Source organism: Lissotriton vulgaris, unplaced genomic scaffold (genome assembly GCF_964263255.1).
Source record: "Lissotriton vulgaris unplaced genomic scaffold, aLisVul1.2 SCAFFOLD_360, whole genome shotgun sequence".
NCBI classification, from domain to species: Eukaryota; Metazoa; Chordata; class Amphibia; order Caudata; family Salamandridae; genus Lissotriton; species Lissotriton vulgaris.
In genome coordinates, this window is record NW_028249489.1 from 94143 (window position 1) to 121646 (window position 27504).

General features: G+C 44.5%; 1 protein-coding gene across 1 annotated transcript in view; it reads right to left on the minus strand.

Annotated features, from left to right (window-relative positions):
- Positions 1-27504, minus strand: part of LOC147663560 (serine/threonine-protein kinase Nek6-like) — a gene marked incomplete at its 3' end in the record, with an annotated part of 502329 nt that overhangs the window by 89848 nt on the left and 384977 nt on the right. Inside the window, exon 4 of the mRNA XM_086950359.1 lies at positions 2585-2725. Coding sequence (XP_086806485.1) covers positions 2585-2725 — 141 coding nt within the window. The remainder of the gene's footprint in view (positions 1-2584; positions 2726-27504) is intronic.

Genomic DNA, 27504 nt, shown 5'->3' on the forward strand with positions numbered 1-27504 from the left:
TGCTGCTGGAAGAGCCTAGGGGAGGAAAAGCCCTGTCTGCTGCTGGAAGAGCCTGGGGGAGGAAAAGCCCTGTCTGCTGCTGGAAGAGCCTGGGGGAGGAAAAGCCCTGTCTGCTGCTGGAAGAGCCTGGGGGAGGAAAAGCCCTGTCTGCTGGTGGAAGAACCTGGAGGGGAAGAGCCCTGCCTGCTAGTGGAAGAGCCTGGAGGGGAAGAGCCCTGTCTGCTAGTGGAAGAGCCTAGGGGAGGAAAAGCACTGTCTGCTGGTGGAAGAGCCTAGGGGAGGAAGAGCCCTGTCTGCTGCTGGAAGAACCTGGAGGGGAAGAGCCCTGTCTGCTGCTGGAAGAGCCTAGGGGAGGAAAAGCCCTGTCTGCTGCTGGAAGAGCCTAGGGGAGGAAAAGCCCTGTCTGCTGCTGGAAGAGCCTGGGGGAGGAAAAGCCCTGTCTGCTGATGGAAGAGCCCTGTCTGCTAGTGGGAGAACCTGGAGGGGAAAAACCTGGAGGTGGAAGTGCTTCTGGAGGAAGAGTATGCTGGAAGAGCCTGGTAGTGGGAAAACCCTGCAGTGGAAGAGCCTGGAGGTGGATACACATTAATATGAAAGATAGTGGATACCCAGAGATTCAGCAGATACCATCCTCCATGCGGACACATCACAGCAAGTAATGGCAAAGCCCAAACCAGATGTGAGAGATGGAGACAAGATGACATTACCGGTAATTGCAATGTACTCGGATGCTCAGAAAAACAGCATCAGAGCGACGTACATTTTCTTGGCTGGGAGAACCTGGAGCAACACACAAGGAGTGATAAAAAAGACATTTCAAACTCACTCCTGAGTTGCTTGTGCTCCGGTTGGGATGGGACCGGGCTTGGCAGTTCATGCTGGACTGTTCCTAATGGGGCAGGGTCAGGTCTGATTTACACACAGCTGGGACTAATCTGAGGTGGATGGGGGTAAAAAGAAAAATTGGGGCTGAAATGCGATCCAGAGCGATTGCAGGTAGTTAGTCTTATTGCAAGCATCCTCCCATCACCTTTTGTGTGTTTGTTTAAACAATGACATGTCACCATGAAAAGCTACTTTTAAAGGAAATAACCCTTCAGGGGTAGGTTATAAGTCTTTCAAAGGGGGAATGCCCTGCATTGGTACCACAACTAATATTTATTTAGTCGAGACAGATTTTCTATAAAAATACAACTAAAGCAGGCATTTGTACAGTGGCTACTGATTATGAATGATGAGAGAATATTAGAACAACTTGCATAAACAACAATAGATTTCCTCCAAAACATAAAACCAAACAATAAACAACACAATAATGACTGACATATCTCAATTATTTTGTGATTAAAAAAAAAACAGATGGATGGCTCAGGACTGAGCCGTTTGTTCTTACAACCAAAGCATTACCACATGTATCTACAAAATACACAACTTCAAGTTATTTGCACATTTAAGCATTTTATAGGAAAGACTCTTTGTAAATCCTATGCTGAATGAATCCAGCATTAGTCCATTTAATAATGCTACTAATTAATACAATACAATATTAGTCAGAAAGATAGTGCAGTGAGACTCCGCCCTCGCTGCTGGTTTGGGGTTTAAGTTACCGGCGAGGCTGACTCTGCCTCTCACTCTTCCAAAGTCAACAATGGGCCAGAATTGTGTAATAAACAGCATATAAAATCCGTTATTATAATCAATAGTAGGATCTGTGTTATTTTTTAAAATATTAATATTCCTATCATTTCATCCTGCAACGATTCCACAAACTAAACAACCCTAGTCAAATGAAATCACTAACACTCAAAGTTAGAAAGACAGGTCTGTCAAACTCAGAAAACTTCTGTCATGGATTTAAAGCATTAGCTCTTACATTTTACATTCGGGCCAAAGGAGTAATAATAAGTACTAACAATGACAACACGTAGCTTTTAGATCTTTTTATTTATCTAGAGAGGTAAAATCCAAAAGTTACTTTGGCCTCTCAGAGAGGATTTCGAAATCAAAATAAATTAGCATCAGGTACAATCTGCAAACCTGGCCTCCTCAAGTTTGTTTTAAAGGCATACATGTTCTCCCATAATTCCTTTTAAGGACAGGGAAGGAGGCATGTTTCGGGGGGGGGGGGGGGGGGGGGGCAGGCAAAATGCTTGGAAATCCACACAAACTTAAGACTTTACCAGCACAATTCCCGATGGTTAGCCCGGTGGGTTTGTACTGCCCGCCATGTGGACAATTCACTAGAGCAAGCTTTGGGGGAGGGTGGGTGAGCAGTGTCAGTAAACGAGGAAATGAAAAATCCCAGTGAAACTCAATGTGATTTCTGTGACCCATAAAGGCTGGAAATGCATTACAAGCATAGGAAGAAATTTAGAAAAAGCAGAGATTCACCTTTAGAAAAGGTTAGAGAAAGTGTTGATAAATTGAGGATTGCCGAAGTAGCCGTCAATGTTATTTGGCTATGGGTGGTCACCTGATCTTCTGTGAACTTTTATACATTTTCAAAAAATCTTCCAAACTAACCTAAATAAATAAATAAAAATGTAAACCTGTAATAATTATCCGGAACTTTCTAAAAGCTCACCTGAACTTTCTTTAATGCGACCGGCTTTCTGTCCAGGTGGCAGTTTGCTCTGTAAACTTCACTAAACTGGCCTCGTCCAATCTTTTTCTCGATCTGGAAATCAGCCAGAGTACATCGATAGGGATACGTCGTCAAGTGCCTCTGAAGATATGAAAGGGGACAGAAGAACACATCATCACTACAACCCTGCGATGGGTACCCATTTTCATACAGAGAAATTGTGATGCTCATTCACAAAATGTTGCCTCTAGACCTTGAAAATTGACCAAAAGCAGATATTGTTCCAGTTGTGGTCTATCTTTAATCAAGTCTTGTATGGTAATATACATCCGTAACATAAAAAAGTAATTAAATAAGTAATTATCAATAACGTACACATAAATTGCAAGCAGATTCTGAACAATTATTGAGCACTCGCTTTGCTAAATGCTCCTTTCCTTAACCAGTTTGTCTCTTTGTGGTGCCATTGATCATGCAAATTGAATGGCTCCCTAATAAAAGATTATTCACCCAGGTTCAGCCACAGATCCAAAAGACTGCCATTGTCACATTGTATTGTATTGTATTGTATTGTATTGTATTGTATTGTATTGTATTGTATTGTAATTGCATTTATATAGCACTTACTTCCTCTGACGAGGCGTCAAATCGCTTTTTCGGCGAGTAGTACGCTACTCCGGGACCCATAGAGGATTAGTGTTGAATTAGTATAGTGAAACATGCAAGTAAATTTTAAGTGGTGGATAGGTTAGTCAGTTTTTTGGATTCGGAAGGGTAGCAGAAGGTTATAGGAAGTAAAAAAGGTTTGTATTTATATAGCGCTTGCTACCCCTGATGGGGTTTTGAAATGCAAGTAGCACGCTACTTCGGAAACCCATAAAGGATTAGTGGGGAATTAGTATGGTGAAATATGAAAGTCATTTGAGTGGTGGATATTAGTCAGTTATTTGGAGTGAGAAGGATAGCAGAGGGATAGAAGGGTAAGAAAGGTTTGCAATCATGTAGCACCTGTTACCCCTGATGGGTGTTGAAGTGCTTTTCTGGCGACAAGTTGCAAATCCGGTCTAGTCTAACATGAAAAGTGGCATGCATTGTACTGTTGTAACAGCAAACCACACATATTGGATGCATAAATGTCGAAACGTTCACAAGTCTTTAGTTGAGCACGTGCATGACAGCAAGGACATTCCAATAGATACGTGTTGGCTTGTTTGCATTCATTCCATGCATTTGCCACACCCTTCAGAATTAAAAGGCCATCTGGTACTTCGCGACCAGTCTGCATGAAAACCAATTACAATTCCAGACGTCCTCTCCTCTGGACCTCCCCTTCTGCACTTATGATGTTCATTTCTGTTTGGAGTAATCTTTGATAATGACCTTCAACACCTGAATCATTGAGTCTGGCACAATTGACTCCACTATCACTAGAGTTTATTAAGTTAAAGTCCACTGTTTTCATTTCAGCCTCTATTACAGGATTTCCCCCAGGGACCAACAATCTCCCTACTTTTTTTCGCATATACACCGGCTATACAGAGGACACCCCTTATATGCAGAGGTTTTGGGGCCATGGTGCTCAAACCATCTTGAGCTAAACTCAGGTAAGAACAAATACATTGTTTTGGCAGTACCTCTCTTATATTGTCCAATAAATATTGCCCACAATCTGTGTAATTGGCAATGAGCACTAGGCAGGATAGATAAGGTGCATAATAAACACATTTGAGATGCTGAGATGTGATAAGAAGGAGGAATCAATCAACCAATCATTTGTAAAGCGCACTACACACCCGCAAGGGTCTCAAGGCGCTGGGGGGGGGGGGAGGGGGGGGGGGGGGTTATGATCGAACGGGTCTTGATTATCCTCCTGAAGGTCAGCAGGTTTTGGGTCTGTCGTAGGCTCAGTGGGAGGGTGTTCCATGTCTTGACGGCGAGGTGGGAGAAGGAGCTCCCACCGGTGGTTGTTCTTCGGATGCGCGCGCCGGTGGCGAGCGAGAAGTTGGCGGAGCGTAGCTGTTGGTTGGGGAAGTAGGAGAGCCGTCTGTTGAGGAAGGCTGGGCCAGTCTTGTGGAGTGCCTTGTGTGCTTGGGTGAAGAGCTTGAAGGATATCCTCTTGTTGACGGGGAGCCAGTGCAGGTTTTTCAGGTGGGGGGTGATGTGGCCATGGCCAAGGATCAGTCGTGCTGAGGCGTTTTGGATGCGTTGTAGTCGTTTGATGAGCTTGGTCGGGGCTCCCGCGTAGAGGGCATTTCCGTAGTCTAGTCTGCTGCTGACGAGGGCCTGGGGGACTGTCTTTCTTGTATCTGTCGGGATCCATCTGTAGATCTTGCGGAGCATGCGGAGGGTGTTGAAGAAGGAGGAGACAGCGTTGACTTGCTTGGTCATTGAGAACGTTGAGTCGAGGATGATTCCCAGGTTGCGTGCGTGGTCGGTGGGTGTCGGGGCTGCCCCCAATGCCGTCGGCCACCAGGAGTCGTCCCAGGCTGAAGGGTTGGAGCCGAGGATGAGGACCTCCGTCTTGTCAGAGTTCAGCTTCAGATGGCTGGTCTACATCCAGTCGGTGACGGCCTTCATTCCTTCGTGGAGGTTGGCTTTGGCGGTGATGGGGTCCTTGGTGAGGGAGAGGATCAGCTGAGTGTCGTCGGCGTAGGAGATTATGTTGAGGTCATGCTGTCGGGCTACGTGTGCAGGCGGGGCCATGTAAATGTTGAACAGCGTTGGGATGAGGGAGCATCCCTGGGGTACGCCTCAGATGATCTCGGAGGCTTTGGAATGGAATGGGGGAGGCAGACACTCTAGGTTCTGACGGAGAGGAAGAAGGTGGTCCAATTCAGAGCCTTGTCTCGGATCCTTGCGGCGTGGAGGCATGCACGTAGTGTGCGGTGGCAGACTGTGTCAAAGGTGTCAGAGAGGTCTAGGAAGAGGAGTGCTGTGGTCTCGCCGTTGTCCAGCAGGCTCCTGACGTCGTCTGTGGCGGCAATGAGGCAGTTTCGGTGCTGTGGTTGCTGTGGAACCCTGACTGGGAAGGGTCCAGGATTCTGTTTGCTTCGAGGTATCAGGTTAGCTGTCTGTTGACGGTTTTCTTGATGACCTTGACCAGGAAGGGGAGCAGAGAGATGGGCCGAAAGTTCTTGAGGTCTCTTGGGTCTGCCTTAGGTTTTTTGAGTAGGGTGTTGATTTCAGCGTGTTTCCAGATCTCTGGGAAGGTCGCAGTCTTGAGGGAGAGATTGATGACGTTGTCCAGGTGGGGTGCGATGGAGCTGCTTGCTCCGTTGAAGACGTGGTGCGGGAATGGGTCTGACGGAGAGCCAGAGTGGATTGTGCGCATGGTCTTGATGGTGTCATCGATGCTCACGCTGGCCCAGGCTAGTAGGGGGTCGTGGTCGATGGTGTACGGAGGGTTTGTTGTGTTGCTGTCTGTTGGGGCTGTCTGGGTGTTGAAGCTGTCGTGGATGTCTGCTATCTTGCGTTGGAAGAAGGGGGCGAGGGAGTCGCACAGGGCTTGCGACGGCGGGATGTTGGTTTTGGAGCTGAGGTTGGAGAGTTCCTTCACGATGTTAAAGAGCTCCTTGCTTTTGTGTGCGTTGTTTTCGAGGCAGTCTTTGAAGGAGGTCCTCCTAGCCGCCCTGATGAGGTGCTGGTGGTTGTGGATGGTGTCCTTGTGTGCTGATGGCTGTCCGGTGTTTGTTCATTGTGCCATTTCTTCTCTAGTTTCCGGCAGGCTTGTTTGGAGGCTAGGAGTTCTGGGGCGAACCAGCTCGCCCTCTTGCTGGTGTCTCTGTGGGGGGTTTCTTCAGCGGGCGAGGGTGTTGGCGCAGTCCTCGATCCAGTGTCTGAGGCTGTGGGCAGCGTCGTCGGTTTTGGAGGGTTCGGTGGGTGGGCTGAGAGCGAGGTTTGCGTGTAGTTGGTCTTCGGTGATTTTGTTCCAGCAGCAGCGGGGGATCTGTTGGGTGCGTTGGTGTGTGGTGGGTTTCTGGAAGGCGAAGTGGATGCAGCGGTGGTCGGTTCAGAGGAGTTCGGTGGTGTGGCTGATGGAGACGTACGGGCTTGAGGGGAAGACAGGGTCGAGTGTGTGGCTAGAGGAGTGGGTCGGCGTTGTGACGAGTTGCTTCAGTCCGAGGTTGGCGAGGTGATCGATCAGGGTTGTGGAGTTGTTTTCGTTGTTGTTCTCAAGGTGAAAGTTGCAAGGTGGATCAGGAAGTGGATCTGATACACATATTATGGTATTTCAGAAAGCTTAATATGTTGATAGAAGAAAATAGAATGAAGCGGATAGCAGAATGAAAAAAGTTTCTTTACAAAGAACCCAAAGTTTTCATGACACACAACTTTCAGGGTATAAACAAATCAAATAACATCAGTGGTTTGGATTTCACAGCAGTCAAAACCGGTTTACTTATATATGTGGGAGAAAATACAAGCTGAGTGGACTGAATGCTAAACAGGGGTAACACAAGGTAAATCTCTCATGAAAGAGCGGTACATCACAAAATCCTATTTCAAATGAATGGATAAACGGATGTACGTCGTTACAACACATGCTTTTACAACGCATGCCTTTATGACGCAACTTTTACAACGCAAGTCGTTACAACAACTTGCGTTGGGGGGGCTGGAGAGTGAATAGTTTAATTTACTATTGCAACTACAGTCCCCGTGGATAGTAGGGAAGGTTTTGGATAGTAAATTAAAACTATTCCCTATCCTAGAGCGCCCCCCAGTGCAAGTCGTTGTAATGACTTGCGTTGTAATGGTTGTGTCGTAAAGGTACTGTGTTGTAAAAGTTGCGTTGTAAACGCTGTTCCCCTGGATAAACGGCACATCTGACAACAAAAATGAAAGATATAATGTTAAGTGGCATCCCATTATCTGAAGTTCCTATGGTGTGGCAAGGCCAAGTTGCGATTGCCTCGTGTCCCTGCTGCTCCTTGAGCCTTAGAGTCTGGCTCAGAATCAGGTCTACATTTAAAATAAACACATAAAATGTATGTACACATATTTAACACATATTTTTACATAAGTTGTATTTATGGTTTTATAAATGTTTTTATTTGCCCTATGCTTTACCACGAGGAGAGATCCGCCCTGTGGCAGAGAACTCCACCAGTGTGAAAAAACTAATTCCAAAATAAATATTTAATTTGCTTAAACATAAGTTTAAAAACAAATTATGAAAAAATCTCACCTACTAAAATGTTTACATGTAGCTATGCATTAAACAATTGCAAAATATTATATATAGAAATCACAAATTAATGTCATTACTTTAAAATAAATAAAGATACATTTATCATTAAATTAAAATGGGTATTAAAACATTTTATCATACATTTTTTTTAATTTAGATTTATTTTAACATTAAATTACATATATGTTTAAAAAGTCTAAATAAAATAATTAATTTTAACATTACTTCCTATTGGGTCTATTTTGATTCCCTGCCTCCATTATTTTCAATGTGAGTATGTTGCATTACAAGTGGTTGGTCATGTGTGGAGCTGATCTTACTCCTTTTTTTTGAGCCGGAGAACATTTACTACGTTTTTGAGTTCTTTTTTGGTTGTAGGCGCTTCACACTTGTAAAGTTGGCTCCAAAATCGACTTCGAAAAAAATATTACACTTGGAAATGGTGAACAGCCAAACGTTTTTAATTTTCTACAAAAGTGTAGATGTGCTCGTGTAAATTTACCTTTGTGAATAGGTCTCAATGACTTTACAATGGTGGTGTTCTGTGTTTTTTCCTGACACGCTCTTGTGTACACCAGTAAAAACTGAAGATTGGCGTTCGGGAAACTAACATGTAAAGGGGAAATTAAACAAAAACGAACGCGAGGTACAGAATGTCTTGTGTACATGCAAATATACACTATGTACTACCTGGGCTCTCAGGCGACTTGAGTGCGATATAAAAACAAACCGAATTTATTTTCTTTGAATATTCACACGGAGGGTAAAAAGACATAGAAACTACACATTAGCCAGCAGGATCAGGGGTGACTGCAAAGCACTTATTTTGTATTATTCAGTACCAAGATGCGTCTGTTCAGATTCCCCAAGTGGGGGGTGTTCGCTTCACAACTGCATTTATTTCTAATCAGCATTACTGGAGTCTTCAGCTCTTGCTCTCTCTGGTTCTCTCTCTAGCTCTGCTATTGTCATTCTTCCAAGAATTGCCCGTGGCACCTCTCCATCCCTGGCCTCGCAGGGTTTGCTAAGTGGGTGTTAAAATCTGGAAGGATTCTGAAGACAGCACACATTGAGAAGCATGCATATGGGTAATTATCAATTCCAGCCAAGAATCAAATGTCACAAAGTCAGAAAGTTCTGTCAAAGATTCTAAATGAAAGGCGGCATTTGGTGGAGAATATGACTCCAGGCTATTTTGTTCTTAGCGACTTTCCCTGGCATTTGTGCCCTGAGAGGGCAGAGAGGCTCCTTTTCAATGGAGGCGATACTTGAGGTAATCGTTTTCGAATCGTAAACAAAGAAATATCCTGCATCTTGAGCACCAGGAAAAAAAAAAATCTTAAAAAATAATATAATTAGGTTTATGGTAATTACAGCAAATGGTAGATTAGGTCTTTAAATCTGTGTCAGAAACATTGCAATCCTCCTTCCAAAATGGAACTTCATTTTTAGGTCTCGCCTGTCGATGCGCATGCGCATCGAGCAAGCGAGACTATGGGGGCTCATCGACCCTTTATCCAACTTGCAAGGAATCGTGGCGATTCCTTGCAGTGCCCGTGACTTTTAAGCTCAATGCGCATGCGCATTGAGCTTAAAAGCGCGTGCACATGGCCCCAGCCGCCTGCCTTGCCTACTCTCCCGCCCCCTCACTTCTTGATTGCACGGCCGCTAGGCCGTGCCTCCCCTACTCCTCCTCCTACTCTCCTCCCCTCCCGTCTGTTCCCGCACTCCTCCCACACCCCTGCTCCGCCCCCTCACTCTCTCTGCCCGCCCGCTCTCCACTCTATCAGGCAGCCAGCCGCACTCCTCCCACACCCCCGCTCCGCCCCCTCACTCTCTCTGCCCGCCCGCTCGCCCCTACTGTGAAACCTAACCAATCGCTAGTTGTATGGAAATAAAGAGGTGGGCTCGCGCAGGACCGGGCGTCTCATTCTCTCCTCGCAGGCAAGTCAGGCGCTTGATCGAGCTCGGGCTCTGCAGACCAGATGCATGCAGGGAACCCCGGGAACTCATTCTCTCAATCTAAAGACGCGCGGGACACCCGAGCGTCGCATTCGCATCGTGGCACACCGGGAACACGAGTCTCGCGTTCTCACACACCGGGAAGACGAACGCGGGGTTAAAGCCGCGCTCTCCTAATCATGTTAGATGTATACAAGGGGCCGGAGAGTGCATCGTTCTGATTCTGACGCTCGGGTGTATCATTCTCACAGATATGTACACAGAGAGCCCGCGGGAGTATCATTGCCACAAACAGCACGGACACGCACCCACAATCCGTCTCCTTCTCACACAGTGAAGCCGATGGGATCACTCTCACAGACAGCTGATCCATGTCTCACAGACACAACAGAAGCCATGGGGAGCCCAGGAGAATCATTCTCATAAAAGCAAAGAACACCGCACGCGGACACCCTTTTGTTTTCCTCCGGGTCTAGTATTTTCACTGAACAGCTCATCAGCCACTCGACTGGGAGTATCAGCTGCATCTTTTGAAATCGATAGCTTTTTATTGCATTAGAAAATTAATTTCGTATTTTGTGTCTTCCGTAGGGAAGATCACGCCCAAAGCAGCATAGAGCCCCGGTCCTGTTGTTTCTCCCACGGTGGGCTATCGTGCCGGGAAAGCCCCCTCCTCTCTACCTCCCCCTCCACAGCAGTGAAGGCTTCATTTGTAGATACGTGGTAGCTGTCTAAAAAGGGCTTGAGTCTCCCGAAATAACACGGTTGACATTTATTTAGGTAATTGATGAGTCTTTTTCTTTGAAGTTTATATGCTTCACGTTCCGTGCCCGCCCGCTCTCCACTCCATCAGGCAGCCAGCTTCAGGAGAGCAATCTGCGGGGTGCCGCCATTTTAGCAGCACGGGCTTTCCCGATCACGACTGCCACATGAGCGCCAGCTAATTTGAAAAGGGTTTGAATGCACAGGCCCGGGCCCTGCAGTCCCAGTGCTGCACATGTTCGAAATGTTGAGCTGCCACTATGTGTTGGCTCACAATAGGAACACGAACACGCTGCTTCTGTCTCCCTACTTACCAGTCCATTTGAAACCAAAGAAACTGAGGCACATGGATGCTTCACGTTCTATTTCATTCTGCATTTCTTAAGGGGATTTGCTTTTTTGAGATGATGTGACTATGCAGTCACCCCCTAACCCTCACCCCCTCACTCTCACCCCACACCCCCTCACCCCTCACCCCCTCACCCTCACCCCCTCACCCTCCACCCTCACCCTCCACCCTCAACCCCTCACCCTCACACCCTCAACCCTTCACCCTCAACCTCAGACTCACCCTCACTCACCCTCACCCTCAACTCCTCACCCTCACTCACCCTCACTCACCCTCACTCACCCTCACCCACACTCACCCCCTCACCCTCACCCTCACTCACCCTCACCCTCACTCACCCTCACTCTCACCCTCACTCACCCTCACCCTCACTCACCCTCACTCTCACTCACCCTCACTCTCACTCACCCTCACTCTCACTCACCCTCAACCCCTCACCCTCACTCACCCTCAACCCCTCACTCACCCTCACTCACCCTCACCCACCCTCACCCTCACTCACCCTCACTCACCCTCAACCCCTCACCCTCACACAGTGCAATAGGTCTCGGAGCATTTGAGTTAGAGCTTTTAGAAATGTTTATGGCTTTTTTTTTTTATTCTTTAGCATTGGCTACAGGAAACAAAAATGCTAAAGATTTACAAAAAAACCCATAAACAATTCTAAAAGCACTAACTCTAATGCTGCGAGACCTATTGCATTTCCAATGCTTGTTATTAATAGCCACAATATTGACTTGCAAAAATTAAAATGATCCTTTTTTACTTTTAATTTAAAAGTTCTATTTATCATTTTTGTTGAGCAGAAACGATAGCTGTTCTTCATTGCACAACATCTGGTCGACCCAAAGTCTTATATATTTATATATGTACTTGTATCCAACTGTGTGTCTTACAGATGTAGAGAAGAATGTTTTAACCCCTTCACTGCGGCGGCTATTCCGCCGCAGTGCTAAGGGGGCGGGGCGGAAGAGCGGCGGGCGCATGCTGGTGACGGAACCGCTCCGTCACCAGCGTCGGTTGCGCTGTGCTTATGACGGAGCGGTTCCGTCATGGCCCCGTCCGCTCAATAGAACGCTCAGCGCAGGCGCAGAATTCGCGCCGCGCATGAGCGGCAGGCCATGACGGAACCGCTCCGTCATCAGCACAGTGCCACTGCAGCTGATGACGGAGCGGTTCCGCCATCAGCACTTAAGGGGCTAAGTGCAGTGTCTTTAACCCCTTCGATGCTGATGACGGCCCCCAGCCGTCATGCATCACGGTGGGCATGTGCTGATGACGGCTGGGGCCTTCATGAACCCGCCCACTTCAAAAAACGCTGCACAGGCGCAGAATCGCGGCCGTGCTCATGGGGTTAATAGCAGAATGGATCATGAGAACATTTTATCTACAAGAAACATATTACTACATAAGCATCATTGAGGTAACAGTGCACTCTAAGCAGTCACATGTCAAATGATTCCCCACGAAACCTCAATGTATGCAGTTCACAACGCAAATTTAGATAACTGACTAAATGATATATAAAGCGTTTTTGTATTTACCAGTTATAGAGTGGTGAGAAGCACTTTAAGCCAGGCATATCGCAAAAATAATGAAAAGCAGCAGGAAGCACAGAAAGTGTTTTATATGCATTGCCACGGATGCCTGCAGTACCTGTATGAGAATGGGCCTCTAATTTTCTTACCTCAAATTGTAACATCACTACTCACGTGTAATATGAAAATGCAAGTCTATACTATAGTAGGAGACAATAAAACAGCTATCGATGATGTGTTAACATGTCGTGAGTGGTGTAATATGTGAAGCCATAAGCAGAGCATGGCGGGGGTGCAAGTCATAATTAGTACACTAAATTACTACTAGAGAATTTCAGGGGTTTTCCAGTTTTTGAACTTAGTTCTCAGCTGATTTGAGCATCTAACTACAATGTTACTTTAACCTTTGGTTTTTCAGTGAACTTCTGGGGTTATTTTATTAGACACCCCAGCCTCTCTGACAAGCTATGGTAGGGTCTTCAAATAAGGGGGCGGCCCCCCATAGAGCAACTTTAAGTGATCCCGGGGAGGGCGCCAGGCTCTGACCAGATGAAGCATTATGCTAATAACAGGGCTTTGCTTTCAGTGAACAACAAGCATTTGCAATGCAATCCATCTCGCCTTTGGGAGCTTATATGTATTAAGCTATGCAGCACATTAGCCTGTGTGCTGAAACATCTGCTGTTCTTTAACGGGGAGGGAAAATAAGTACCAAACTGTGTGACACAACAGGTATGGGAACACATGGAGAGGAATATTGCCTTTCAGCAGGAAATGGTATAGCCCAAAGCTCTGTTTTTAATATAAAATCAGGGCCTTCGGTGGTCATATCCCTGAAAATACAAGATTTGAAAAAAATATTTTCTACGGGTGCTCGTGGAAGACAATTTCAATGGACTGGAATCTAGAGAATGCTAAAGTGATTCTGGTATTTTACTGACCTCTGCTGGTCGTTTTCTATCAAGAAAGTTAAATAGAGGCAGTTGCCATAAAAATTAAAAAAAGAAAGTACCTCAGCAGAAAGCAATTCTGGTATTTTACCGACCTCTGCTGGTCGTTTTCTATCAAGACAGTTAAATAGAGGCAGTTGAACAAGCAGAAAGCAATTCTGGTATTTCTGACCTCTACTGGTAGTTTTCTATCAAGACAGTTAAATAGAGGCAGTTGAACAGAAAAAAGAGTCCCTAAGTGGAAGCAGACAAGTCCTAGGACTGATCTCCAGAGCCCACAAAGTACATACATTTATAAGTATATACATGAGGTCTCGAATACTCAACCTAAAAATGAGAAGCAGTAAGCTGCTCTGTAATGGGCCATCACTAACATCTTTTGTCATTTATAACCTGGCTGGGAGAAGGTGTCAAAAGGGAGGGGAATCCAAATATCCTTCAAAACGCCACCCCATTTCTAATATTCACACAGTGGATACTTTTGCACGTTAACCCCATCGCTGCTGTGGTTATTTTTTCCCCTGTGCTGGAAATTGCCATTTTGCTGGTGTCATGACGAGCTCAGCTCGTCATCAGCACAGCTCAACTGTGCCTCATGACGAGCTGAGCTCGTCATAAGCATGGAAGGGGCCTGCCTGACCAGTATGCTATGTTGGTCAATCAAGAATTTGATTGCATTTTTAAAATGGTAACAGAACTTAACTGGCACCATTTAGATAGTTCTACACATATTTAAACATTGGCAGTTTAATAGAATAATTGTGAAAAATGTTCAGGGGATGGCACTGGGGGTGTAGCATAAAAAGTTTTGAAGACCACTGATCTAAGGCCAATGCCTACTGCTGGGCACCACCTTCTGCCATACGTAGCAGGGACTTGTCTGTGTGAACTGGCCTCCGGGCAAGCCTTGAAGCCAAACACCCACGGGGAGCAAATCACTAAATATTTTGCAGTAGTGGGTTGGCCCTGCGTCCAACCCTAATGCAGGCAGCCAAACCCCACTGTGCGCATCCTACATACCTGTGATCCTTGTATTATAAAAATTGTATATATTGTTACCAAGGTTCAACAGGGTACTGAAGTACTAGTTGCTGGTACAGCAGTACCAGCGACCTGAAGTACTTTATTTAACATTTAGCTTAATGGTTCCTTTGGTACACCCTCCGTATAGCCAAGGTGCCAGCAAGTACCCACTCTGGCCCCTTATGTGGCCTTTTCAAAATGTTTCCAGGACACACGCCAACTGAGTCCCAGAGTCCTGTTTTGGTGGCCGCAACATCATCTTCGGTGTTGTGGCCAGTCAATAATATCATTCAGTACTCCGGTACCAGCACCAATAACAGGGTAATAAAATCACCGACAGGAGAAAAAAAAGTCCCTCAGCTAATACGAATAGCCTATAAGTGTTTTATTGTTTTGGTACCGCAGTACTAGCGTAGGAACAATGTCCAGATATACCCAACTGTTTCTGGGGGGGTTAACCAACTCATTATTTTTTATATTGTATTTCATTTGAACATTTTGGACTTTGAAAGGAAATAACCTTTTCAACCTAAGTGCCACAAAACAAATATCTAATGCAAAAAAAATACGGAACAGGTAACATGTAATATAGCTACAAATTCTTATGTGCGTTATCGCCCGGTAAGGTATCCAAGAGCGGAGCTGGAGTATAGGTGTAGAAGTGAGGATGTAGAGAGTCATCCTAGGAGAATTAGTTGAAGAGCCAGGTCTTCAACTTCTTGCAGCCTTCAATAAGTGAGAAGGAGACTCCAATGGTTAGAAGGAGGTCATTCCAGGATTTGGGTGCAATGTAAGAGAATGATAGACCTCCTGTTCTGCGGATATTGGGGGAGGAGGGTGTAAAAGTAAGAGTGATGCTGAGAGCAGGTGTCTTGTGGGTTGGTGGAAGTGAAGGTGGTTGTTAAGGAATGTTGGTGGTCCTATCATATGCACTGCCTTGTATGTGTGCATGAGGAGTTTGAATTGGAACGGTTTATGTATGTGGAGCCATTGGCGCTCTCAGACTTGGTGTGATATGGGTGCATCGTGGGAGGTCTAGGATGAATCTTGCTGTGGTGATTTGGGTGGTCTGCAGTTGTTGGAGGAGGACGTTGGGGTTTCCGGTGTAGAGTGCTTTGTTTTAGTCTCGCCTGTTTGTGATGCGGGCTTATGTGACAGTTTGTGTGATATTCCAGGGTATCCATTTGAAGATCTTGCAGAGCACGCAGAGTATATGGAAGCCAGAAGAGCTGATTGCGCTGACCTGTGCGCTCGTGTTGAAATTGTCATTGAGAATGAGTCGCAGGTTTCTTGCGTGGTTAGTTGATGTGGGTCCGGGCTTTGGTGGCCACCAGGTGGAGTCTCAGGGGGAGTTCAAGGTATTGCCATCTTAATGCTCTGGCGACATTTATAAAACACTTGGCCTTTGGCCTTGTAGCTTATGATGATGTCAGAAGCCCATGATTGTGAATATAGGCCAGTACTACATGATTACCATTAAGTAGTTTTCTCCATACATACACAAAATGATAGAAGACCAACTGAAATTGCATATGGTATGAACTTCCCTTAAAATTCATGGATTTTTCAACAATTTTTATCTGAGGAGGGCGAACCTCGTATAGTGCACCATTAAGATATTAAATTATTAAATGAGCGCCCTTGCAGGTCTGCATGTAAAACATGCGGCATTTTAAAGAATATATTGGAAAACGTCACAATTTGGCCCCATTTTCTTGGAGGACCCGGTATACTACATAGCTATAATTAGATAGCTATCATTGGGCTAGAGAACATAACCTTATTCTCAATGGGGTGCTGGCCCCAGATCTTTTTACGGGCACGGAGAGCAGTGCAACTTTGGACCGGTTAGGACCGAAGGCTTACGCTGGAGGTGCCCCTGTGGGTGGGCCACCAGATGGTTCGAGTGGTGAACCTCAAAGGATTCTGAGGCAGGGACCAATTTGGAATCTCACACCTAAGAGATGTAGGGGACAGGGACCACATGAGATCCTTTCAGGACCTTCAGACTGAGTTCTACATGCATAAATCCAAGTTCTTTTGATACTTACAACTCAGACACGCTCTTTCAGAATATCAAGGAGAACGTGAGGATGTCGCAGAGTACAGCCCTCTCGGAAGTGTGAGTACTTACGGGTCCCTTGGGGAAAGAAGGGATTCACAAGTCTACAAAACCTTGGCTACACACTTTTCTGACTAGATGGGAACCCTGGGAGTAAAATGGGAGGACAGGATGCCTGTATGACGCCTCACACTTTGTTGATCTCTGCACGGCTCAAACTCATTCAGTTTAACCTCATCGCTGCGGCACGAATTCCGCTGCAGTGCTGAAGATTCCAATTGCAGGCGTGGTGATGACGGCTCCCGGCCGTCATCAGCACACGCCCACCGTGACTCATGACGGCCGGGAGCCGTCATGAGCATGGAAGAGGTTAAATATCTCCACAAATTTTACCTCACAACTTACCACCTGTGGAAGGGCCCGGTATATCCATCACTTATATGCCTTAGATGCCTGGAACCCAGAGGGAATTTCTACCATGCAGTATGGGCCTGCCCTGTATACAACACTATTGGTCAAACATACTCTCCACTTTTTCCAGAGTGGTGGGATTGCATATCAAGGCAAACTCCAGACCTGCTATATTGGGCATTCTAGAGGTTATGGGGGGGGGACCCCAGGGTATGGAACATGTATGGGGATGGGTACGCTGCTGGCCAAAAGGGATAAAGTCAAACACCGGAGCTCCCTCAACGCTACCTTCATTGCAGCCTGGTGGAAAGGTGTGAACAGGTGCGCAATTTTAGAGAAGACAATATTTACAGCACACGTGTCCCAAAATACAGTAAGATCTGGAGAAAATGGGGGCTTAACAAGGTGCAGAAGGTCTCGGCTATTATGGGCAGATATACAGCACCATAATTTACACCTGTGGGACTAATGGGGGAGGCGGGAACCTGTGTTGAGTATTTTATACATTGTGCTGGCCTTGAGAGCAACAACTGTTATATTGAAAATCCTCTTTTTTTTTTTATGTCTCGAAAAGAGACTCACCACCACCAAATCGCTTTGGACCTTCACCTCACCCGCTTCCTATACTAGCACGTTCCAATCTGGGACTGCGGATACTGATCCCCAGGTTTTCCTTAGTGGGCATCGTATACATCTCAAGCTGCAGTTTCTTGTGATATGGAAATGCTCCTCACTTGATGGGGATACAATGCCTTTTCTTAACAGTTCAGATTGTGTTAAGATGGCAGCTAACCATCCTTTCTGTATGCTGATCAGACACCTCAACACGGCTAGCAACAAACACTCTTGTGGCATCCGAGGGTCTAGTCTTTTGAGAGACACCAAGTCCTTCTTAAGGGTCCCTCAACATTCCTGTACCATGCCCTCCTCTTTCCTCTCTATCTTGGTCGTGGCATTTCAGTTCCTCTTCTCTCCCTGCCCAGTGTCACTAGAAGGGCTTAAATGATATAAAAGGCTAGACAAATAATTGCACAAAAAAACAATATTTAGTTTGAAATGTAAATGCCCAATTCTACTGGTCACTGAGGCGGCATGCGGGCCACTGGACAGATTAAAGCACCTGTATTGCCTCTCCCTCGGATTTATTTATGTTCAACCCAGCCTCCCTTGCTTAAGTCCCAGCCATGTATTCCTGTATTAGGTTTCTCTCGGTTGGCAATGCTACAAGCCTGGGGTGCCCTTGTAGTTAGACTGACTATTTCCTTGTCCGGCTACAGGCATTATCTAGGTACTGTAGGGCCTGAGGTTCACACAAAATACCAAATGTTATAAATGGTTTAAAGGTTAATATAACAAATGTATTTCACGCTTGTTCTCGTTTCAAAACAATAATTAATGTTTCATGTGCCAGCCTTTGGTGCCCTCAGGCTGTGTGCCACACCATGCTTGGCACTTCTTGCAGAGTAAAGTTAATAAAAATTTATGTTTTGCAGGATTAGCTATTTTTCTTCCAGGCCCCCCTGCTAGGCGTACATTGGGCCTTACAGAGCCCTTATTAAGTTGCGTCTGTAGTTTCAAGAGAATAAGGGTCCTGGTACAACATATAAGGACTACATTTCATTAGATGAAACAAAGTCTAGGTTTTTGCCTAAAGTTATTCCGCATTTAACAAAAGTACAATTATGGCCTTTTTCAGACATAGCCATGGCATGAGCAGCATGAGATAGTTCTGGATAGGTGAGAATCGCTGATGTTTAGAATCCGGAAATTCAAATAAGAAAACCCCAAATACAAACATTTATAGGTGCAGCATCTAAAAATAGATCATTCTTGTCAACAGGCACCTTCATGCCCTCTTGAAATCCCACACATTCAAAGTAAATTCACAGCCACAGAAGATCACATATGGAAACACGCCATCTGGGGACAAGAAAAACGGAGAAGTCGCAGCTCAAAGCAGAACCCCAGGAAAACACATGATTGACGCCAACGCAAGATAGTACACGAACAACCATCAGCACAGCCACAAGTAGAAGCAAACTGCGCCTCGAAGTCCTCAAGCTCTGTGACATCTCTGTGCCAGACAGCAGCCACAGATTGTTCTACAAACGAGTTCAATTCAATCAGCACTTTCTTAAAAGAGAAAATAAACTAAACCAGGAAACACACTGATGACACAAAGGCAGCAATAATCATTCATTCTACACCCTATTGTTGAAACACAAAAACACCAGAATAAACACAAAGCAAACCGCTACTTCACACAGGCGTTTTCGCCGAATCCCTCTGCAACAGACAGATTCGCTAACTAGTGAAGAAGGCCATGGTTTATTATAAAATAAAAATAAAACTTTGTTTAATTTTCGATATTTAACAATTCAGAGTCGCAGATGAAGGACCTTCTTTCAATTTGAAACCTGCAGGTTGGAATATCATGGGGTCATGGAGATGCGATGAAGCACATACATGATTCATGACCAGTGCATGAAATTATGTGGGAAAATCAAAATGTCCACACCATGCACACATACCTCGCCACACCTGGTGGCCCAGCTCTAGTTACCTGGGGAAATCTTTCCTCCTCTATTCAACTAACGGGATTCATATTCCAGCTTCTAGTTTACTGAGCAATGGCACTTCACCATTTTCGGCCTATGTTCAGTTGATTAACCATCAAAGCAACATTGGCAAATATCTTAATATGCGTCGAGGCCTCCACATCTTCCTACATTTTCCCACAGTACAGTTTTCAGAACAGATGGCCGGGGTGACCAGTGCTATATGTGTTAATTCCATCATCCTATTCCAGAACGGTTGTATTTGTGAGCATTGCTATATTATATGATGAAACTGCATTCCTTGGGACAATTTCTTAGCGATCGACATGTTAGAACGCCCAAAGCCCCACATGTGTGTGTTCTGGTCCAGCAGACTCCACATAACATTTTGCCTTAGACCACCAAACGGTCACTCTCAGGCTACGTCTCTAGGGTACATGAGGTATTGGCGTCAGTCTTCCTCACTCAGTTCCTCAACATCACTTTCCCAATCTGGATGTGTTGGTCCTAGAGACCTCCTTTTATCAGGTAGTCCTTGAGCAAACACATCTGCCCAAAACAGAATATTCTTAGAAAGGTTCCCTTTCCAAATTGTCTCTCTGTTTGCTAGCCCCATACTTTGAAGGGGCAGGGCATGTCAATCGCCTCTTTTCCACCATGCAAATGATGAAAACATTACTTTACCTGGGTCTTATGTCTTCTAGCCCAATTAACTTCTCCATCGAATCACCAAAGCAAATTCATTCCCCACTACCAGTTGTGTGGGAAGGTAGCATCTTTGACTGTTTGGGAGAGCTATACCCCCCGCCTACACACTCAGTTTTCAAAGGCAACTGAGGCTCGCCCTTTTCAAAATAGGTCCCTAAGGGTCTCATTCATTCATTGCCTTAAAGACAGTATCCAGAATCAAGGATGGACATTCTACAACATATAGTACAGGACCTTAGAAGTTCCAGCATCTCGAAGAGTGCTGCTCTTGTCAACAATGGGATGTATTTTCAAAGTGCAGCATACAATGGGAAAGGCCAGCAGGGGCTTAAAGTTTGCTCATAGAACCTTATCACATCTATAGTCACAAATCCCCAGATAAATTCAACTCACTCTTTTATACCTGAAGGGGTATTTAAATTATCAGCTTTGCAACCTATCCAGCACAGGGTAACTTATCGACTTTAGACAATTAAAACAAAATCTGGGAAACCGACCATATACATAGAAAACCTCCAGGATCCGGCTGATGGATCCTGCACTGTTGGTCAGATAAAAGAGGACATCTTTCATGCAGAGATATGTTGTCTTTGCTGCTGGGCTTCATCCCACACTGGGGATCAGTGCGTCACTATGGATCCAACATGCAAGGGTCCCTCGTGCCAGAGTGGACAGAACTAGACACAATGGACACCTCTGGCTTCAATGGAAAGGCACACCACAGCACCCCATTTACCATCACCTTCGCCCCTGGTGCTTCCAACAGCAGGTGCATCATAGCAAATATGACCGGATCATGATCTCCCTGCGGTGATCGAAGCAGCAGAAAATGAAACACTACTCACCATCCGTTCATCGAAAGTGGGCTTTGATGACAACACACTACGCTGCCTCATCCATATCTATCAAACTCTTGAAAATGAACCCTGGAGGATCAGATGGCCTCCCAGTAACCAGTGGCATACTTCATGCTCCATACCACCACTAGCGGTCTTCAGCTAGAAGATGATAGTTCTAGGCAACTGTTATATACTGTTATTATCTGTGACCACGAGATGGCACACGAGATGGCACATGGCTCCGCCTGTGACATCTCGTGGCTGTCTCTGGCTGTTGTGCACATGCCTTGGGCTGCATCCTTTGAATGTGCTAGCTGTCATCTGCTGTTTAGAACTGTGGCATTATGAACCTGGCACAGCACTTGTGAAGACGTGTTTCTAATAAACTCCTACTTTACTCAACTCCTCGAGTCCTCCAGTCTTTCCTACACTGGCGACGAGGGTGGGATGAATTTCTCATCATTTTATTCAAGATTTCGTTAAAGAAAATAACAACAAAACAACAAAGAAGAGTATTATCGGCAAATCTTGTCTTACTCGATCTGAAGTCTTTGCAGCGACGCAAGCGGATCCTCGCAGCTACTCCGACGACTCGCCCTTCTATTTCGGAGGTATTTAACGTCTTTTCATCGTTTTTTCAGACTTTGATGTCTCTCTCGAAGCGCGAGTTACCAGCGCGAGTCTGTATCCGTTCCACGAGCCTCTAACTTCACGCGCGCATGCGCGAACTACGTGGAAGGCGTCATCACGTCACACGCTATCAAGACAAGAGCAATTTTCTCTAAAGAGAAAGCAATTTCCACGGCGGCCATTTTAAGTTGGGAATTATCATTGGATTGTTTTTTCTTCTCTGTTTTTTTTTCACTTTCAAGTTGTTTTGCTTCCTGGAATTCATTCTACACGATAGTTTTTTCAACTCGACCTCATATAAAGGTACATTTTCAACCAGCCTTATATTAAAAGTACTTTTATTTTGACTTTCAGAAAAAAATTTTTTTTTGTTGTCTCCTTTACACATTATAATAATTGTGTTACATCAACAATTCTAACATGAGTGGAATTGTCCCTCCTCCTTCGTTTTTGGCTAATAAAGGTGACCCTCCCATGGATTGGGAAATATGGGAACCTGTTTTTCTAGCCTATGTTGAAGTTATGGATGGCACTGAATGTGAACCTGAGAGAAAGTTATCTCTTTTAAAACATTGCCTAGGTGGAATTGGATTAAAAGAATTCGTCACTCTTCCAGCCTTAACAAATCCAGGAGAAAAAGATGTGTATGAATGTGCAGCAGAACAACTAAAAATTAGATTTGGAAAGAAAAAGAATGTTGTTATGGAGAGATTTATTTTTTATTCTCGCAAACAATCTGCAGATGAACCGATTGATGACTTTGTATCGTCTCTCAGATCTCTTGCCGTAACGTGTGATTTTGAACATATAACTTATGAACAGGTATTGAGAGACCAAATACTGATGAGAACAAATAATAAAAAGGTCCAGGAAAGACTTTGGACAACCTCGGATATGTCTCTAAATGCAGCCATTGACATTGCTAGGTCAATTGAACATTCCGAGAAATTCGTAAAGGAGATAAGAGGAAATGAAAAGGGAGATGTTTTTAGCGTTTCCAAAGAAGGAGAGAAATTTAGGAAACCATTTTCTTCTAGAAGTGATTTTGCTAGTAGTAAGAGTGACTCAAGATTTAAGTACACTAAAAGTGATAAGAAGAGCAACACTCAGTGGATTTGCTTCAGATGTGGTAGTTCAAACCATTTAGCAAACTCTAAAGTTTGTCCTGCCCTTGATAAGATGTGTGTGAAATGCAATAAGAAAGGGCATTTAACAAAGTTTTGTAAGTCTACCACGAAAAAAGTTAACATTGTTCAAGATTTTGATGACTATGATTCTAATGAAAATGATATCAATACGGTCATTAATATTTGTGGTAGTGAAGGTGTAAGTAAGTTTCCATCCTGTGATGTGATTATAGAGGGGAAAGTAATTAACATTTTTGTGGACACCTGTGCATGGTATACATTATTGGGTTTAGATGTGGTAAAAAAAAATTGGCCCAACAAGATTTTACTTGAGTCTGACATTTCTCCAGGGGGTTACACCGGACACAGGATTGAATTGGTAGGTTATTTTTGGGGGAAAATCACCTTTTCTGGGGAATCCACATATGGTAAAATATATGTCGCTAAGTCTGGGCAACCTCTGTTAGGATGGCCACACCAAGATCAATTGGGTATTAAAATAGACCCTAGAGCTAATCCCCCTGTTTACTCTGTTACTAACACCAATGATCCAGATCGTAATCTCATGGTTGATAATCTGAAGTCTGAGTTTCCTCATGTGTTCAGTGGAAAACTCGGTCAGTTTTTGGGTTTTAAACACACTATTAAACTCAATGATGGTGTTGTTCCTGTTCGGCACAGAGTCAGGAATGTCCCTCTTACGTACAGAGATAAACTTAAGGTTCTTCTCAAAGATTTGTGTGACAAGGATATCATTGAGCCCATTGAGTCCTCCCCGTGGGTTTCCCCGATCGTTATTTCGGTTAAATCCAACGGCGAATTGAGACTCTGTGTTGACCTTCGCAGTTTAAATAACTCTATTTGGGTGGATGCTCATCCCTTGCCAAATCTGCATGAGATGGTTTCAACATTGGGAGGTGCTGTGATTTTCTCATGCATAGACTTGGCAAGCGCCTATCATCAAGTCGTTCTAGATGATGATTCAAAAAATTTGACGGCCTTTATAACGCCAGAAGGCCTCTTTAGATACAAACGCATGCCTTTTGGATTGGCTAGTGCCGCTTCTGTCTTCCAAAGACTGATGAAAGAGACACTTGAAGGGTTGACAGGAGCAATCGCCTTTCAAGACGATATTCTTGTATTTGGGAAAAATGTGGAAGAGCATGATATTAATTTAAGGAATGTCATTTCCGCTTTGTCTTCCAAAGGTCTTACTCTTCGCCTTGATAAGTGTAAAATAAGAGAAAGAGAAGTTGAATATTTGGGACATTCCATAAGTGGTTCTGGGATCAGACCTAAGCAAAAACACGTAGAGAGCATCATTAAAGCTCCGGTGCCTGTTTCAAAAGAACAATTGGTAGCTTTTTTAGGATTAATAGAATTCTATGCCAAATTCATTCCTAATTTTTCTTCCAAAGTTGATTCTTTTAGGCCACTTCTAAAGAAGAATGCGAGATTTTTATGGTCTGATGTTATGACGGAGGCATTTCAGAATCTTAAAGCGTTTGTTGTGAATGCACCGTGTTTAAAACCTTTTGTTATTGGGAAAAAATGTACCATCATGGTAGATGCAAGTAGCACAGGGTTAGGAGCCGTGCTCATGCAGAATGACTGTGGAAAAGAATGGATAATCGCTTATGCTTCAAGGGCTTTGAGGGATGCTGAAAAACACTATTCAGTTATTGAGAGAGAGTTATTGGCGTCAGTTTGGGCAGCCGAACATTTTAAAACATTTTTGTGGGGAACAAAATTTACTATCAAGACGGACCATAAGCCTCTCATTTACATGATGGCACCAGGTGGAGGTCGAACTTTATCAGCTCGCTTAGCCAGGTTGGCATCTAGGCTACAGTCTTTTCATTTTGAGATGGTGTATGTAAAGGGGAAAACTAACATTCATGCTGATTGTATGTCTAGGTTGCACACTCCCTGCGATCTTCCATCTGACAATGACGAATGTGAGGTTGCGTTCACTTCGCAAGACATCATGTTGGTGTTTGGGGAGAAGTTTGATTTGAGTAAAGAGTCCTGGGCAAAAGAAATGGAGAATAGTGTTGAATTGAATCAAGTTAAGAATTACATTCTACAAGGATGGCCTGAACAAAGGAAGTTTTCAGGTGACATGATGAGTTATGCCAAAGTTCAAGACGAGTTAGCTGTTGAAAATGGGGTTCTGATGCGAGGTGATAAATTCATTCCTCCTTTTGCTTTAAGAAATACCATTATTAGTATTGCCCATGAGGGGCACTTAGGAATTTCTTTTACCAGGAGACGTGTGAAAGATTTCTTTTGGTGGCCAGGAGTGGATGGTTGTGTTGAACACTATGTCCAAAAGTGTCCAGAATGTGCCAACAGTGATAAGTCTGCTGTTCCTTTACGTCCTGAACCTTGTCCTGTAGAATATCCTCTTGGTCCTTGGCAGAAATTAGGGCTTGATTTCATTGGTCCATTCTCTGTCCTACCTGAGCGTGAGAGATTTGGGATGGTCTTGATAGATTACTTCTCAAAATGGCCAGAGGTAAAGATGGTTAAAGAGATTACAACTAGAAACGTAGTGGAGTTTTTGGATGATGTTTTTTGCAGGGAAGGAATCCCAGAAGAAATAGTGACGGACAATGGTCCACAGTTTACTAGTAAGGACTTTCAAAGTTTTATCACCAAGTGTGGGATTTTGCACAATAAAATTGCTGTGTTCCACCCTGAAGCCAATGGCCAGGTTGAAAGATTCAACAGAGTTGTGAAGGAGGCGATCCAACTTTCTGTTAAAGGTCAATTAAATTGGCGTAATGCCCTTCAATCTATGTTATTGTCTTATAGGACATCTCCTAACTCTGTCACTTTAGTTAGCCCATTTGAACTTTTAAGGGGTCGGAAACCCAGTACTCGTTTAACTCCTTGGTGGTTGAGGAAAAGTTTGGGTGAGAATGGTCTCTCCTCGAGAGTAGATTATGAGTTGGTTCGAGATAGAGTCAGCGCATATAAGGATAAGATGAAGGAAAGGATGGGAGCAAGGCAGGGATCTGTTAGCAAACATATCATATCAGTTGGAGATCTTGTCCGTATCAAAAGGAAGGAAGGTGTTCCGAAAGGGGGTCAGATTTGGTCCCGTCCCATGGAAGTTATTGAAGTTTTCAAGCATGCTGTCAGGATTGAGGATGGGAGTGTTTGGAACTTGAACAGAGTTTCTGTATTTAAAGGTCAAGGTGTGCCGTGTGGTGCTGTTGTGTCAAGGGATGACAGCAATGTTTTTCTTGACTTTGAATCCGGTAACGTGGGAACTTCTTCAAGTTGTCTTTCAAGTGAGAATGAAAATCCTGAGGTTGTAAGGACCTTTCCTTCCTCTGTGGTTTCAAAAAAATGTCCTAGGCCTCACCGTCTCCCCGAGAGATACAAGGATTTTGTCATGAATTAAAATTTTAGGATTGTATAGGTTGTTTTTTTTTTCTTTTCTTTCTTTCCTACTTGAATTTTGTCATGTATTAAGATTTTACTACTGTATAGATTTGTTTTTTTTTTTGTTGTTTTTTTTATTTACAGGAAGGGAGGTGTGTTATATACTGTTATTATCTGTGACCACGAGATGGCACACGAGATGGCACATGGCTCCGCCTGTGACATCTCGTGGCTGTCTCTGGCTGTTGTGCACATGCCTTGGGCTGCATCCTTTGAATGTGCTAGCTGTCATCTGCTGTTTAGAACTGTGGCATTATGAACCTGGCACAGCACTTGTGAAGACGTGTTTCTAATAAACTCCTACTTTACTCAACTCCTCGAGTCCTCCAGTCTTTCCTACAGCAACCTTCTGACCAGAGGAAAAGAGCTAGATACAACCCTGAACAGAAGAAAACTGCTAGGAACAGCCCAGAACAGAGGAAACAGCTAGGTACAGCCCTGAACAGAGGAAAACAGCTAGGTACAGCCCTGAACAGAGGAAAACAGCTAGGTACAGCCCTGAACAGAGGAAAACAGCTGGGTATGGTGCATGATAGTGCTAGGCAACCTCCTGACCAGAGGAAAACAGCTACATGCAACCCTGACTATAGGACAACAGCTAGATACAACCCTGACCAGAGGAAAACAGCTAGGTACAGCCCTGAACAGAGGACAACAGCTGGGTACAGCCCTGAACAGAGGACAACAGCTAGGTATGGAGGATGATACTGCTAGTCAACCTCCTGACCAGAGGAGGAAAAAAGCTAGATACAACCCTGAGGACAACAGCTAGGTACAGCCCTGAGCAGAGGCAAACAGCTAGGTATGGTGCATGATACTGCTAGGCACCTACCGACCAGAGGAAAACAACTAGATACAACTCTGATTAGAGGAAAACAGCTGACACACTCCTGACCAGAGGAAAACAAATATCCACAAGTAATCAGATTTCAGACATATAGATATGATCTTTTTGTGCGGAAATTTTAATCATAGAGGGAACTGCCTCTCCTTTACAGCTGCATGCCACATGCCAATGAGAACATACAAGCTCAAGGACAAGAATGGCTCACCGCAAAGAACTTCAGTGTATTTGCCCCTCAATTCTCCAAAGGCACTAAATAATTTGCTTCGAGGCTCACACCACTTAGAAGAGTGACTGCCTCTTATAGGGTCTCTGCTTTACAAAATCAAAACACGCCTACCAGAGCCACATTTTAAAACTGTCATCAAAACATTGGTGCTATTGTATTTGGTCAATGACATCTTCTTGTTTGCTGAACAATACAAAAGGGGATTTGTGGAATGCCACTTCTATGTAATTCAGTCTTGGTCCTCACCCTATAAGAACAGGCTAGATGAATCTGCCAAGCCAGGG